Source organism: Suncus etruscus, chromosome 6 (genome assembly GCF_024139225.1).
Source record: "Suncus etruscus isolate mSunEtr1 chromosome 6, mSunEtr1.pri.cur, whole genome shotgun sequence".
NCBI classification, from domain to species: Eukaryota; Metazoa; Chordata; class Mammalia; order Eulipotyphla; family Soricidae; genus Suncus; species Suncus etruscus.
The window spans coordinates 4658641-4675585 of NC_064853.1; the positions used below are offsets into that span (position 1 = coordinate 4658641).

At 50.6% G+C, this 16945-nt stretch overlaps 1 protein-coding gene across 1 annotated transcript; it reads left to right on the forward strand.

Annotated features, from left to right (window-relative positions):
- Positions 1 to 2272: 2272 nt before the first annotated feature.
- LOC126011613 (carbonic anhydrase 6-like) lies at positions 2273 to 14390 on the forward strand. The gene is made up of 10 exons (XM_049775436.1): positions 2273 to 2381; positions 2903 to 2905; positions 3223 to 3399; positions 4575 to 4723; positions 5313 to 5405; positions 6095 to 6164; positions 8030 to 8187; positions 12341 to 12489; positions 14109 to 14150; positions 14321 to 14390. Exons 1-10 carry the CDS (start codon positions 2303 to 2305, stop codon positions 14388 to 14390), a joined length of 990 nt encoding a protein of 329 aa, XP_049631393.1. The 5' UTR covers positions 2273 to 2302.
- Positions 14391 to 16945: the final 2555 nt, after the last annotated feature.

Here is a 16945-nt window from a genome sequence, read left to right on the forward strand (position 1 = left end):
GCAGATACCCCAGGACACAGCCACAGGGAAAGAGATTCTTTGGGGCAAGGGGGGCACCTGGGGACCCCCCATTATCTAAAGGGTCTTCTCAGGGGTTCCATGCTTTGGGAGGGATGCTCTCCAGTTCCCATCTCTGAGCACAGCTGTCCCTGTCCCCCTCTCTTCACCCCTTAGCTTGGCAGACTCCCTGCTCCTGCCTTCCTGGCTCAGGGAGTCCTCAGAGGCTCTGGGATGCTGGAGATCAAACCCGGGTCAGCTGTGAGCAAGGAAAACACCCTCCCCACTGTGCTACTGCTCCGGCCCCTCTTTCTCTCTTTTGTTTTTGCCACACTCAGCAGTGCTCAGGAGCTATTCCAGCTTTGTTCGGGGTCACTCCTGACAGTGATGGGGGACCCTGTGGTGCAGGGTGTTGATCCCACGCCCCTCACATGCGAAGCCTGTGCCTTGAGCTGACTCCAGCCTCAGTTGGCCTTTTTCTTTTTTCCATTGCTCGGGTCAGGGTGGTGCTCGGGGTCACCAGACAGGCATTTTGGGGGTGCTCAGGGGCCTGGTCTTTGACTTTGGCTGCTGGTTCCCTCACCAACCAGCTGGGTGACACATCCATGCCTGCACCCAGGAAGGACAACTATGGGCACAGTAATGCCACCTGTTGACAGCCAGGGGCTGCTGCAAATGCTACACTCAGGTTTGGGGTTATTACTCAGGAACAAAGATTAAAATCTGATTAGTGGCTGGAGCCATAGGTCAGCAGGCAGGGTGTTTGTCTTGCATGCGATTGACCTAGGTTCAATCTGTGGTACCCCTGATGGTCCCTGACACCCTCCAGGAGTGACCCCTGAATACAGAGTCAGTAGTAAGCCCAGAGAACTGTAGGGGGTGACCCAACATGCTCTTTCCCTGAAGCAACCTCAGGAGTAAGTCCTAAGCATAGCTGGTGTGGAGAAAGAAAAGAAAGAAAGAAAGAAAGAAAGAAAGAAAGAAAGAAAGAAAGAAAAAAGAAAGAAAGAAAGAAAAAAGAAAGAAGGAAGGAAGGATAAAAAAAGAAAGAAAGAAAAGAAAGAAAGAAAGAGAGAGAAAGAAAAAGAAAGAAAGAAAGAAAAAGAAAGGAAGAAAGAAAGGAAGGAAGGAAGGAAGGAAGGAAGAAAGAAAGGAAGAAAAAGAGAGAGAAAAAAGGAAGGAAGGAAGGAAGGGAAGAAGGAGAAAGAAAGAAAGAAAGAAAGAAAGAAAGAAAGAAAGAAAGAAAGAAAAGAAAGAAGGAAGAAAGGAAAGATAGGGCTGGAGCGATTGCACAGGGGGGGAGAGTGTTTGCCTTGCATGCAGCAGATCCTGGGTTCAATCCCTGGCATCCCAAAGGTCCCCCTGAGCACTGCCAGGAGAGAAACTGAGTCAGAAGTAACCCCTGAGCACCATGGGGTATGGCCCCAAAACAAAAACAAAAGAAGGAATATGGGAACACCAAGGCACAGAATAGCGTGGCCACAGCCAACACTCTTAAGTGGTCGAGCAGGTCTGGGGGTCCATGCAGACATCTATGCTTTCAGCATCTCTTGGGGAAGTAAAAGCAGCAGGCAGGAGGCTGGGAGGGGGCACCAGTGCAGGCACACACACACACACACACACACACACACACACACACACACACACAGAACCACACAGGGACACATGTGAAACCCGCCTGCCCTAAAGGGCAACATCTCACCACCTGTCAACTTAACAGTCCATCCAGCATCCAGGATCATCGCACAGGATACAGGAGGATTAGGGGCCACACGGTGATGGGTGTGACTGAGCCCTGGGCAGCTGCCAGTTAGAATCCTCTCCTAGAGACATGCCCGAGGCATCAGAGTGTGGGGAGGGGGCCCCACAGAGGGGGACCCAGGCTCAAGGACGGCTGGAAACTTAGGGGGGAGAGGAAGATCCTGAATGTGGGGTCTCTGCTCTGCCACCTGAGGTGCGGGGTTCACCTGCCCACCCCGGGGCCATGGGACCAGGAAGAACCTTGGTCTGGGGACAGCGGCCATCCTGCCTGGGCCTGCCTGGGGCCTTTTCCCTGCTGTGGTCACTGCCTGGCACGGGGAGCCACCGCTTGAGGCATCCAACACCCAAAGACATGATGACGTGAAGGCGGGGGCCCAGCAGAGGTCAAGCGGAGCCAGAGTTGGCGATTGTGGGGGACGTGTCATGTTTTCAGTGGGTGCAGCAAAGGGCGGACCAGCCGCCAGCCTTGCAAATTGTTATTTACAGCTGCTGCGCATTTAAAAAGAAGCGCTGGCCCCGGGTGCTGAGTCCCATCCACAGCACCATGAAGACCCTGGTGGCCTTGCTGTCGCTCTTGCTTCTGGAGCTGCAGGTCCCGCTTGGGGCCGGGTGGACCTACACAGGTGAGCCCCAAAAGGACCGGGCTGCTCCTGCCTGCAGCCTCCGGGATACCTGGCATTCACTGGCTACCTCTGGGTGATCCATCACAGTGGATTCCATTTTTCTAGGTGCATGGAGCCCCCATGCACCCCTTGATGTGGGCCAAGAGACCCCTCTGTAAGGACCTCGACTGCCTCTGTCAGTTTTGGCTTTCAACTACCTGCTGACTGAGTTGCTACTGGGAATGCCAGATCTGTGCACTCGGAAAGGGAAATGCTAGAAACAGTCCCCTGGGGTTGGTCTCCCCAGAGACATGGGGGCGGGCACCTGCTAGAGTTTTCTTCTAGAACATTCTGAAACCCTTCCTTGGCATTGAACACAGGCTCTGGCCCACCTGGGAGGGATCCACGTGGGCTGAATACAGGGTTTGAACCTCTTCTGTGAGATGGGAGAGATTTCCCCCCTGCAGTTCCCTTTGCCAGGAGCCCTGAGGCCGGAGTCAGGGCAGCCTCTCTATGGCCAGTGTGACCCTCCTGGGCTTCAGAGGGTCCCCTCCAGGAGAAGGCAATGTGGATAAGTGAGTGCCTCAGAAATAGGCAGGAGTGGGGACTCAGCCCTGCACTGTGGCTCTGGGTTCGGGCTCTGCTGAGTTCCAAGATTGTCTGGAAAGCTTCCCCAGCCCGAGTATGACTTTTGGGGGACACTTGAGACACCCCACAATGGGAGGGACTGAGTAACACATGGCTCGGCTCCTGTCCCTGGCAGAGGCAGCCAGAAGTGGGCAGGGAGATGGGCAAGGGCCCAGTGTGGGCTGGCATGGGGGAGGCAGGGCGGTGACACAGGGACTGCCTTCTGTTCCTAAAGGGAGCCTGGATGAGTCTCAATGGACCAGTGAGTACCCCAACTGTGCCGGTAAGAGGCAGTCACCTATCAACGTACGGCAAAGCAATGTCAAGTTCAACCCCAAGCTGGAGCCCCTGACCTTGGAGGGCTACAAGACGCAGCAGGGCCAGTTCGAAATGATCAATAATGGCCACACAGGTGAGTGCAAAGGGCCCCGAAGGGACAGGCAGGCTGAGCCTGAGCCCCTTCTTTCATCCTGCCCAGGGTGGGGGCACTCTCCATGTTGGAGCCCTCCAGTCACCAGGGTGCCTAGTATGAAACCACATTGGGGGGTCCCATCACCTCAGGAGGGCAGACACCTTCAGAATCCCTTTCCACCTGCCCCACATCCTAACACAGCCGTTTCAGGGTGTTTGGTGAGAGTTTCAGGTTGTTTTTTGTCTTTTTGGGTCTTGGTCCACACCCAGTGATGCTCTGGGGTGACTTCTGATTCTGAACTCAGGAATCATTCCTGGTTGGCCTCGGAAGACCATCTGGGATGATAAAGATTGAACGTGCAAGGAAAACCCCCTCCCCGCAGGGACCCCATCCCTGAGAAACCCCCAAACACACTGGAAGTCTGTGTTGGCACAGCCACCTTCTGATTTTCCACGTGTTCTGCATCCTTGGATCTTGCGACACCACAGGAAGAAAAGGCTTTATAATTTTTGTTTGTTTGTTTTTGGGCCATACCCGGTGATGCTCAGGGGTTGCTCCTGGCTATGTGCTCAGAAATCACTCCTGACTTGAAGGACCATATGGGACACTGGGGGATCAAACTGCGGTCTGTCCTAGGTCAGCTGCATGTAAGGCAAATGCCCTACCACTGTGCCACCACTCCAGCCCCCCCTTTTTTTTTTGGTTTTTGGGCCACACCCGGCAGTGCTCAGGGGTTACTCCTGGCTGTCAGCTCAGAAATAGCTCCCGGCAGGCACGGGGGACCCTATGGAACACCGGAATTCGAACCAACCACCTTTGGTCCTGGATTGGCTGCTTGCAAGGCAAACGCCGCTGTGCTATCTCTCCAGGCCCACTCCAGCCCCTTTCTTAGTTTTTTTTTTTTTGGAGCCACACAGGTCAGAGAGTTGACTCCTGAGTTCTGTTTGCTCCTGGCTCTGCATTCAGGGATCACTCCTGGCAGGCTCAGGGGACCTTATGAGATGCTGGAGATAGAACCCGGCTCAGCCTTGTGCAAGGCAAATGTTGTCCCTGATGTTCTGTCATTCTGCTCCCTTTTGGTGGACTTTCCACCAGGGTCCGCCAGAAGTGGACAGGCAGGAGGTGAGCCGGGAGAGTGGCGCATCCTTTGTTGCTCACCTCCATTTCTCCCACAGTGCAAATCTCACTGCCCAAGAACATGCACCTGAAGACCCCCAGCGGTCATAAGTACATAGCCCAGCAGATGCATTTCCACTGGGGTGGCGCATCCTCAGAGATCAGCGGCTCTGAGCACACAGTGGATGGCAGGAGGCACGTGGCTGAGGTACGGTTGTCGGGAATCCCATGCTGGCTTCTCCATTAGCTCCCCAGCCACCCCCAAAATGACATGCAACAGACATGGCCAGGTCCTGAGGCGAACTCACTTTCAGATCCTTGTCTTGCTCTATGTCACCTTGTGCCTGGAAATTTGGGGTTTGGGTGAGATCTTGGGGTTCAATGAGCCTCCAACCTGGTGGGGAGGACACACAGTGTCTCTGAGTCAAATTTTTTAGGGCCTTTCCTTGCTTACCTTGCTTGTCCAAGGTTTAAAGTGGCCTTTGAGGTACGGGGCAGAACAAGAGCACTGCCCACTCTGGGGATCCCTGAACTGTCCAGTGGCCTCCTCTGATCCCTCTGGACTCTGGCAGCTTAACTGCAAGAGGAAGGTGTGTCAGGGTGCTCAGTCAGCTCCCCTAAAAGACCACTCCTGCGCTTTCTGCTTGGAGAAGTTTCTGGTCTTGGCAGACGTGTGAGAAAGACATGGGTGGAGGGCAGTGGACACGCTGTCCAGGCCTCCTGGAAGCATCGTGCCAAAGCAATGGAAGTAGGGGTTCCACATGAACGCTCCTGACTCCCCCTTGCTGGCTCCACAGCTGCACGTGGTTTCCTACAACGCAAAATACACGAGTTTCCAGGAGGCCCAAAATGCCCCCGATGGGCTGTTGGTGCTGGCCGCGCTCTTCGAGGTAGGCCAAGATGGGGTGGGTTTTGGGGCTATGTACTTCAAGGATCTTTCTTTCTGGGGTTGAAGCAATAGCACAGTGTGGAGGGCACTTGCCTTGCCACGCAGTGGAGCTGGGTTCAATCCCCCGCACCCCTTATGGTCCCCCAAGATGAGGAGGAGTAACCCTTGGACATTGATGGGTGTGACCCAAACCAAACCAAAACAAAGGACAAGCGGCTCAACTCTGTCACCCAAGAGTCCTGGGTCCAACTAAATCCCCCTTCAATTGTGAGGGGTGCTAAGACATGCCCAGAGCCACAGATACAACAGTTGGGAAGGAATTCCTATTTGTTGGAAGCAGCTGATAAAGTCTGCAACGTTCCTACAAAGAAACAAAGATGGAGTGGAACACCTGGTGACTCTAGACTTTGGACACAGAGACACTAGTTTTGACAAGCCCTGGGTTTTATTCAAGTCCCCTTGAAACCTTAGGTTGTTGGGGTTATAATGGTCCCTGTAGATGGAGGCCACATGGGAAGTATCAAAGAGGGGTTCCCCATGACACCATCATTGTGTCTAGAGGGTCTCCCCCAATCCAGGGTGGTGGGAGTTTTCCTCCTGGGCCTTGTGGCTGATTCTCTCTGTTTCAGAGCACTGAGCTTAGTGTAGCAGAGGTGTTCTGGAAGGTTCTAGCTACTGTCTTTTCCTCAGGTCAAGGAATACAGTGAAAACACGTATTACAGTGACTTTATCAATCATCTGAAGTACATCAAGTACCCAGGTAAGGAGAGAAGAGTGAGGGGAGCGAACATGGGGCCGAGAAGGAAGTGGGGTGCCTGGATGCTCATCCTTGTGCCCTGGGAACCTTGTTTGTGCATCTGTCCCATGATCCTCAGGGACAGGGAAGTGGGGAAGCCTCTCCATAGGGGTGAGAGCAGATGTGACCCCCCACTTCAAGATGCAGATCTCCAGGGGGGTGTCTCATCTCTGAACCCCAGCACAAAGAAAAGAAAAGGGTGCCAGGATCTGGCAGTCACTGTCAGTGCCCCGGACACCCTAGAGTCCACCCTTGACCTTGAGCACACACGCATCAACATTGAGCACTCCACTTTGGCCACTCCAGTTGACAGCCCCCAACTTCACCTCAAGTCTACTGGGCAGGCCTCCTCCTCCTCGGTGCTGGTCCATTGAGGCCTTTGACTTGTCCACACCCAGCTCAGACCCCTTGGCATCCTTCTCCCTGCTTGTCTAAGCTCTGATCCCTGTTTCCTGACACCCCCACTAGACTCCCTGAGCAAAAACCCAGCCCAGCGCTGTTGCTCAAAGCCTGAAGCCAACCGGCTGGGTGTGGTGGGACAAATGTCACCATCTGTGACTGGGGGGTGGGGGGCCTTCAGCAACTGCTAAGGCACCCCACATCCCTCTGCATCTCAGGCTGCTTTGGACAGACTGAGCCCCTCCATCTTGCTGGGGAGGTTTCAGGGACCCCTGCCAGCACCCGCTGTGTTGCTGTAAGTGGCACCAGCTCCTACTGGCTCTTCCTGGCATCCCCCCACTTTTTCACCCTGCACCCCCTCCATCTCCAACTAGCAGGGGTGTCTCTGGGCTGACTGTTCCCCAGCCTCTACCCTGCTCTTAGTGCCCCTGCTGTGCCCCCCTTTCTCCCCCTGTCCCCAACTCTGCCCTTGAGCTGACTCCACAGGTCAGGGGTGCTCTGTCTCCTGTGATCACCTTACTTCCCAGGGTAATGTCACTTTTTGGAGGCTGTGAATTCCCAAATCTGTTGCTCAGCCCTGGTGGGGCAGGAGGGTGTGAGAATGGCAGTTTGATCTTTGTCTTTCTACTGCCCTTCCATCCATTCAAACCCAGTTCTGTTCTGTGGAGAATTTCCCCACAACTAGCTTGGAAGCGAAGGGCAACCCCACTTACCACTGCTTTCCAGGCAGCCAATCCTGGCAGATACCTGCAAGGAGCAAACTTTCAGAAGAAAACTCAGAAGGTGCTCCAGTACCTGAGCACCTCTTAGTAAGCCCTTCACAAATTCTCCAGTTCCGAGCAGCCTTCCTCCACATTTGGAGTCCTTTATTTCTGGCCCCCTCAGGGACCTTCTCCAAGCCCCAAATATTCACTCTGTCCAGCCACAATGGCAACATGGCAGTGACATGTGTGTCCCTCGACTGGGCACCAAGATGCCTCATGGGCCCCCTGCTAAAATATCTGATTTTTTTTTTTTTGGTGGAGGCCACACCTGGCAGAGCTCAGGGGTTACTCTAGGCTCTGTGCTCAGGAATCACTCCTGGTGGAGCGCCATATGGGATGCCCGGGATTGAACCTGGGTTAGCTACATGCAAGACAAGTGCCTTCCCATCTGTGTTATTATTCCAGCTCCAAGTCTTTGCTTTTTACCCTCAAGGAAGCAGCATTATCAGACGGGGCACCAAACTCAGAGGCTGGCACCTCTCGAGTCTCTTGGATCAATTCCAGGATTAAAAAAAAAAGAGGGAGACTTTTTCTCCAGGTCCCCTTTTCCTGCTCATACTCTTAAATTCGGAGGCACAGACTGGGTGGTGCTGTATTCACACTCTACTTTCCTTTTCGGGAGGAGAAAGTGTTCCTGCCACCCCTCACCACTGTCTTCTCCACCAGGACAAAGCACCATTCTGAACAGCATTGATGTCAGGGACATGCTGCCCCAGAACGTTTGGCACTACTACACCTACCAGGGCTCGCTCACCACCCCTCCCTGCACCGAGAACGTGCTCTGGTTCCTGCTCAAAGACCCCATCATTATCTCCAGAGCCCAGGTAATGCCCAGGGTCACTGCATTGCGCCCTTTGACAGCCTGGTGAGCAAGAATGCACCCCCGGCTCGCCACGGTCCATCCCTGGGTTCCTGCCGTGTTGGCCACAGACAGAAACTCTACCCCACTAGATGCCACAGATATCTGGGAGCACTGTGGGGAGAGGGGCAGAGAGGGGCTAGTGGAATGAGCCAGGAATCCATTCTCATGGCAGAAAGGGCTTTATAGAGCCAGTTCGATAGCACAGTGGGGAGGGTGTTTGCTTTGCACACGGCCGACCCAGGTTCAATTCCCAGCATCCCATAGGGTTCCCTAAGTCTACCAGGAGTGATTTCTGAGTACAGAGCAAAGTGTTACCTCTGAGAGTCACCTGGTGTGACCACAAACCTATATATAAACAAACAAACTTGAAAAAATAAAATAAAAAAACTACTAGACATGGAAAGATAGTTGTTAAAATTGACACCCTGATGATAGTGTTTTTAGTTTTGGTTAGACACCATCAAAGATTTAATAAACTGATAAAAGATAGTATAGTACAGCAGATAGAATGCTTGCTTTGCATGCAGCCAACCAGTGTTCAGTCCCCATCAACCTTCATGGTCTCCTGAGTAATTGCCAGAATAAATTCCTTAGTAGAAAGTCAGGAGGAAGTCTTGGTGTGACTCCAAAGCAAAACAAGCAAATATGGAATTTTTTTTTTGTTTTGTTTTTGTTTTTGGGTCACACCCGGCAGTGCTCAGGAGTTACTTCTGGCTCTATGCTCAGAAATCGCTCCTGGCAGGCTTGGGGGACCATATGGGATGCTGGGATTTGAATCACCAACCTTCTGCATGCAAGGCCTTACCTTCATCCTATCTCTCTGGCCCCCCAAATATAAAAATTTTAAATTGGAAGATAGCCAGAAAATTATCTAAACTATAGCACAACGAGGAACTGAAATGGAATTATAGGGGGCCGGAGAGATAGCATGGAGGTAAGCCGTTTGCCTTTCATGCAGGAGGTCATCGGTTCGAATCCCGGAGCCCCATATGGTCCCCTGTGCCTGCCAGGAGCAATTTCTGAGCCTGGAGCCAGGAATAACCCCTGAGCACTGCCGGGTGTGACCCAAAAACCACAAAAAAAGAAAAAAAAAGAAATGGAATTATAAATAAGTAAAGAAGCAGCCAACTCTATTATGAACTACCTTGTTTATTATATGTTTCAATAAAGTAATTAATTAGAAAGAAAGAGAGAGAAAGAGAGAGAGAGAGAGAGAGAGAGAGAGAGAGAGAGAGAGAGAGAGAGAGAGAGAGAGAGAGAGAGAAATTGGGCCAGAGAGAAGAGATGGTACAATGAGTAAGGCACTTGCCTTGCACATGGCCAACACAGGTTGGGTCTCAAGTACCCCTCATGGTTCCTCAACCTTCGCCAAGAATGATGATCGCTGAGTATTGCTGGGGAGGGCCCCAAACATTCCACTCCTCCAAAAAATATTGCAAACATAGAAATAGGTCTAGCAAATCTAGTTGAAATTCTAGATGGAGAAAAGCAGAATCTAAACATGATTTAAGATATTTATTGGCAATTTTCAGAAGCATATAAAGGTACATACATAGTCAGGAAGGTTATTGAATCGGAGCAAATCAAAAGACCCTCACCCAAGCCTGAGAGATAGCATGGAGGTAAGGCGTTTGCCTTGCATGCAGAAGGACGGTGGTTCGAATCCCAGCAACCCATATGGTTCCCTGTGCCTGCCAGGAGCAATTTCTGAGCGTAGAGTCAGGAGTAACTCCTGAACGTTGCCGGGTGTGACCCAAAAATCAAAAACAAAAACAAAAAAAGACCCTCACCCGAAACTCATCCCTGTTGAAACCACACACAAAGGTTGAAAGAAAAGTCAACAGCCAGTCAGAGAAAAAAGATGGATGCTTGCGAGAGGAACAGTGTAGGGTGGGGAGCTCAGTCCTACACAGGAGCACTGGGCCCATGGACAGAAAGGAAGACGCAACAAGCAAAATAGCTCAGAATAGTACAGAAAGATTATTTTCAGAGAAGCGCCAAGGTTGAGTTTGCCACTGGGTCATTCACACAGGCCCTTCACCTGGGGATAAATTTCAGTTTATTTATTTATTGTTAAAAAATTTATATTTTGGGCCCGGAGAGATAGCACAGCGATGTTTGCCTTGCAAGCAGCCGATCCAGGACCAAAGGCGGTTGGTTCGAATCCCGGTGTACCAAATGGTCCTCCGTGCCTGCCAGGAGCTATTTCTGAGCAGACAGCCAGGAGTAACCCCTGAGCATCAAACGAGTGTGACCCGAAAAACCAAAAAAAAAAAAAATTAAATTTTTTTATTTAGACACAATATTATAAGGTTGTTCATAATACTGTTTATTTTTTCACAGATAAAGTTTTTTGTTTGTTTGATTTTTGTTTTTTTTTGGGGGGTCACACTCAGTACGCTCAGGGATTATTCTTGGCTATGCACTCAGAAATCGCCCCTGGCTTGGGGGACCAAATGTTTTGTTATTTTTGTTTTTGTTTTTGAGTCACACCCAGCAGCGCTCAGGGGTTACTCCTGGCTCTACGCTCAGAAATCACTCCTGGCAGGTTCGGGCGACCATATGGGATGCCGATAGGGGACCATATGAACCGTGGTCTGTCCTAGGTTAGCGCATGTAAGGCACACGACCTAATGACTACGCCACTGCTCTGGCCCCACAGATAAAGTTGTCCATGATTAATTTGCAATTTGATTTGCATATTGATTTGTACATGAACAACCTACATGGACGCACAATTCCTGACACCAATGTTCCAATGTTTCCTTCTCACTCTTCCTGATACCTTGATACCCTCTTTCCTCCCACTCACCCTCCCCTGCTTGCCTCTGGAGCAGACATTTTACTTCTCTCTCTCTTTCTCTCTCTCTCTCTCTGACTGTTTTTTTTTGGGGGGGGGGCACACCCGTTTGATGCTCAGGGGCTACTCCTGGCTAAGCACTCAGAAATTGCCCCTGGCTTGGGGGGACCATATGGGACGCCAGGGGGTCGAACCGCAGTACTTTCTTGGCTAGCGCTTACAAGGCAGACACCTTACCTCTAGCGCCACCTCTCTGGTCCTCTCTGACTGTTTTTGACACTGTGGTTTGCACTTTGTTAATGAAGGACTGCCATGCACATCCCTTTCTTAGTAATCCCTTCTCTACTCTACTTGCCCTCTCTGCTCTTTGTGGCAAGCTTCCTACCCTGGACTGGTCCTTCTAATCCTCATCTTTATTGTCTCTAAATATAATCCCCACTCTGTCTTTTATTTTTCTTAGATCTCACAGATGAGTGAGATTATTCTACGTCTGTCCCTCTCCCTCTGACTCACTTCACTCAGCATAATACTTTCGATAGCCATCCACGTATAAGCAAATTTCATGGCTTCATCTTTCCTAACGTCTTCATAGTGTTCCATTGCATAGATGTACCACAGTGTTTTAGCCACACATCTGTTGTCAGGTACCTGGATTCACTGATTCATTGCATCTCTCTCGCTTTTCCACTTTTGAACAAAACATACTGAGGTCAAAGTGATAGCACAGCAGTAAGGGTGTTTGCTGTGCATGAAGACAGCCCAGGTTTGGTCCCACCATTCCATATGGTCCTTCGAGTCTGTCAGGAGTGATTTCTGAGCACCATTGGATGCGGTCAAAAATAATACCAAAAAAAAAAAAAAAAAAAAGAGAGAAGGAAAGAAAGAAAGAAAGAAAAATATAGGGGGGGCCTGAGACATAGCATGGAGATAAGACATTTGCCTTTCATGCAGGAGGTTGGAATCCCGGCGTCCCATATGGTCCCCCGTGCCTGCCAGGAGAATTTCTGAGCCTGGAGCCAGGAGTAACCCATGAGCACTGCCGGGTGTGACCCAAAAACCACTAAAACAATATAGAAAGAAATGAAAGGAAATTATAACAACAATAACAACAACACCCTGCACCCAGCACCCAACACCCAGCTCCTATCTGACCGTGACACCTTATCACTCAGTCTTGTCCGGGTTTCAGAAATCCAAGATCTCACTAAACTCTGAACTGCCCCACTTTCTCTTTCCCTCCTTAATGTTACCTGGAGATTTTCTTTTCTGTTTTATTTATTTAAATTAAACTATTGGGTCTTTGATTTTGTCACAGATCGAGAAGCTGGAGAATTCCTTGCTGGATTCTCAAAACCAGACCCTGCACAATGATTACCGCAAGACCCAACCTCTGAATGGAAGGATTGTGGAATCCAACTTCTATCCCTTGGCTCATCCCTCACGTAAGACGCTCTTGTTTATGGAGTTTGTTGATTTGCATGTGTGTGGGTGCATGGAGGAGTTTGGTTTGATTTGGAGGTTGTACCCGGTAGGGCTCAGGGCTGACTCCTGGCTCTGTGCTCAGAGATCACTGCTGGTGGTGTTCAGAGAATCATGTAGGATTTCAGGGGTTGAACCCACAGCCTGCAGGGTACCTTGTCACAATGTGGCAGTCAGCCCGAGCTTCCCTCATTTTTCCTTTATAATGTACAGTATCTGATAGACAGATACAAGGTTTTTATCCAAAAAAAACATTGATTTGAGCAGGGCAGAGAGGCTGAAAGAGAAGGTCAGGACCAAGAAGAGACAAGTCAAGCAGTGGGGGGTCACAGGTCAGACAATGAGACCCCCCAAGATCAGCCTTAGTCATCCCAACTCGGGTGTTTGCCACAGTAAAAGGAAACAGAGACTCTTATGGCCCCTGGTCAGCCATAGGGGGCTCCTGTCCCTTTAAGTGAAAAGATGTCAGTTACCTGATGCCCCTTCATCTGGGGAGCTGAAGCTGGGGGCAGTTGTCTGGGGGTTTATATAGGGTTGAAGTTCAGTGTGTGTGTGTGTGTGTGTGGGGTTCCCTTGCCTAATTACTCCTGCTGGATGGTCACTGCCAATTTGCTGGGGAAACTTTGCTGAACTCTCTCCTCCTGCTGCTTTTTCCTTTGGTTTTTGGGTCATACTCGGCGGCATTCAGGGGTTACTCCTGGCTCTGCACTCAGAAGTCGCTCCTGGCAGGCATGGGGAACCATATGGGATGCCGGGAATTGAACTGGGGTCAAACTCTGGTGTTGGCTGTGTACAAGGCAAATGCCCTACTGCTGTGCTATCACTCCAGCCCGGCTCCTGCTGCTTTTTGCTGCATTTATTTCTGTGTACCCCGCCCCCCCCCACCATCACCACATTATCTTTCTTCTTTTCTCTTTTTCTCAGTCTAGGAAGCTGGCTGTGTGGCCTCTGCCTCCCCTGCTTTGCATCGTCCTTAATTAAACCCATCTATAACCCTCTCTTTTTTGCATTTTGATTGGCCCTAACACCACAAAACACCCCCACCCCTCAGTTCTGCTCACATAGTCTCAGATAGCACTTACCAGGACCTCCTCTTTTCCTGTTCTAGATATGCACCACCGATCAATGGCACATCAGCTGCCAATGGAGGTTTTACTCCAAAGGTTTAATAGACTGGAGGAAACCTTGGTAGAGATCACCAAAGAGCAGAAAAGGACGAAAAAGCACAAGCGACACTGAGCGCAGCTCCGGGGTCTCCCCGCACCGGCCCCCTTGCCTGCCAGGCTGGTTGATCTGTCTGACTTGGCAACTCCAACTTTCTGTCTGAATGTAGCAGCAATAAATCACTGTGGAAACGTGTCATTTAAAACCATGGTCTTTGTCTCTCCCTTCCGATCTTTGTGTTTGTTTTTTGGGCCATACTTGGTGGTGCTGAAGGCTGATTCTTGGCACTCCTGGAGGGCTCAGGGCAGACTGAGGCCAGGGTGGGTGTGGCCAGGGGGGCCAGTTCCGGAGAGTTGGCAGAAAATGGAGTTAAGAGGGCAGTTATTCCAAGTACCTTTGTGCCCCCCCCCAAGGGGCCTAGACTGTGTCCTGTGAGTCAGACCCATAAACCAGCTGCTGCAGAATCTGCCTGAGATCCACAGGTGGGGAAACTTTGTCCAACAGATCCTGGCATCTAGGAGGGCACTCAGGGCACAGGAACCATCACATTGAGGGTCTGAGGGCTGCTGGGGCTGGTCACCCCAGCTGGGAGTGTCAGATGCATATATGCTGTTTCCCACGTTCCCCCACCCCACTGCTCTCCCATCTGCAGACAGACCTACAGATCGGGTCCTTCAGTGAGCTTAATAGGCATCAAAACCCTGGATGCAATCACCAGCTAACCAACCAACCAAACAACCAACCACCAGCCAACCAACCAACCATCCACTAACCAACCAACAATTCACTAACCAACTACCAGCCAACCAACCATCCACCAGTCAACCAGTCAACCAACCACAAGCCAACCAAACAACCATCCACTAACCAACCAACAATCCACTAACCAACTACCAGCCAACCAACCATCCACCAGTCAACCAGTCAACCAACCACAAGCCAACCAATAAACCAAACATATACCAACCACCAGCCAACCTACCAACCACCAGCCAACAAACCAACCAACCAACCAACCGCTGCTTATGGAATTGTCTATTCAGCCCAAAGCTTCACAGGGAAAAGTCCATAGGTTAGTTGACAAGCAGGGAGGAATTTGCTTGAATTTTCAAGCACAAACAAGGGGCAGGCAAGCAAGAATTCAGTTAGGGGAGTATCTGGAGACTGGGCTGGAAAGTGGGGTCCTGGGTGGACTCCATGCTGTGGTTTTGAGCTTGGAACCCTTGGTTTCACATTGTTCTAAAACAGCATTAGAGGCCGAAGAGATAGCATAGTGGGAAAGGCTTTTGTCTTGCACCAGGCTGACCTGGTTGGTTCGATCCTTGTATCCCATAGGATTCCTTGGGCCTGCCAAGGAGTAATCCTGGGTGTGTCTCCAAAATGAAGTCAAATAAAACCAATTTCATATCAAGAACTTTTTTTATTTTTTTTTTTTTGGGTCACAGCCGGCAGCGCTCAGGGTTTACTCCTGACTCTACAATCAGAAATCACTCCTTGCAGGCTCGGGGGACCATATGGCATGCCAGGATTTGAACCATCGACCTTCTGCATGCAAGACAAATGCCTTACCTCTATGCTTAAGAACTTTTTTAATCCCTCAAATATATATGAGAGCCCAGGAACTAGGGACATAGGATAGCACTTGCCTTGCACACAGCTGACACAGGTTCAATAACTCCAGTCCTTAAATTATGTTGCATCACCATGTGTAGTCAGTAAGTAATGTATCTGTGTCCTTCAGTACCAGATTCTCAGCACTGGATCTTTTTTTTTGTTGTTTTGTTTTGTTTTGTTTTGTTTTCGGGCCTCACCTGTTTGGTTCTCATGGGTTATTCCTGGCTAAGCGCTCAGAAATTGCCCCTGGCTTGAGGGGACCATATGGGACACCGGGGGATCTAACCGTGGTCCTGATCATTGGCTAGCACATGCAAGGCAGACACCTTACCTCTAGCACCACCTCACTGGCCCCAGCATTGGATCTTAACACTCCAAAGAGCTTGGGTAAACACTCTCTAGCACCCTTTTAAATGGAAAAGTTCTGGATGCATTCAGAGAGCCTTTGTTTTCCCTTGAAAAGGATTAGAAACTCGAGGCTGCTATAAAAATGGGTTTCATGGAGCAATACAATAGCACAGTGGGTAGGTGTCAGGGACTGACCCAGTTTGATTTCTGGCATCCATATGATTCCCCTGAGCCTTTCAGGAATGATTTCTGAGCATAGAGCCAGGAGTAACTCTTGAGTGCCTCTGGTTGTGTCCCCCCAAAAAAGGGGTTTCAGCCCAAATAATACTCTGTTCAATCCTATTTCGCACTCTTAAGAACCAAGGCTATTTCTGGGCTCGGAGAGATAGCACAGCGGCGTTTGCCTCACAAGCAGCCGATCCAGGACCCAAGGTGGTTGGTTCGAATCCCGGTGTCCCATTTGGTCCCCCGTGCCTGCCAGGAGCTATTTCTGAGCAGACAGCCAGGAGTCACCCCTGAGCACCGCTGGGTGTGGCCCAAAAACAACAACAACAACAACAACAACAACAACAACAATAAAAACAAGAACCAAGGCTATTTCAGAACTGGGCAAGTATATATATGCAGGATCTGGAGTGATAGCACAGTGGGGAGGGTGTTTGCCATGCATGTGGCCAAACAGTGCAATACAATCCCTGACATTCCATAGGGTCTCCCAGAACAGCAGGAGTGATTTCTGAGCACAGACTGGGAGTAACCCCTGAGTGCCATCACCTGTGGGCTCAGACAAACAAACAAACAAACAAAAAAACCACAAGATAACAAAAACAATTTTGTTCGGGTGGTCTATGGGAGATTTGGCTAACCCTTGATCCAGACACAACCTGTCCACTGGCCTGCGGAGCCCTCGGGACATGCTCCTGAAATTGCCACCAGAAGTCCACAGAGCACCTGAGTGGTGCCAACTGAGGGGAATAGACAGCAAAGCAGAATTTGCCTGCACTGCTGGACCAACTGAACAGGTTTTATGGGTAACGTGCTGCCCTCCAATGGCCACACCTGGCAGTGCTCAGGGGTTCCTCCTGCCTGAAGAAATCACTCCTTGGGGTCAGAGTGGTGGCGCAAGCTGTGGGGTGTTTGCTTTGCACGCGCTAACGTAGGAAGGACTGCAGTTCGATCCCCCGGCATCCTATACGGTCCTCTCAAGCCAAGAGCGATTTCTGAGCCCATAGCCGGGAGTAACCCCTGAGCATCACCAGGTTTGGCCCCCTCCAAAAAATCACTCCTGGCAGGCTCAGAGAGTTCTCAGAGGCTC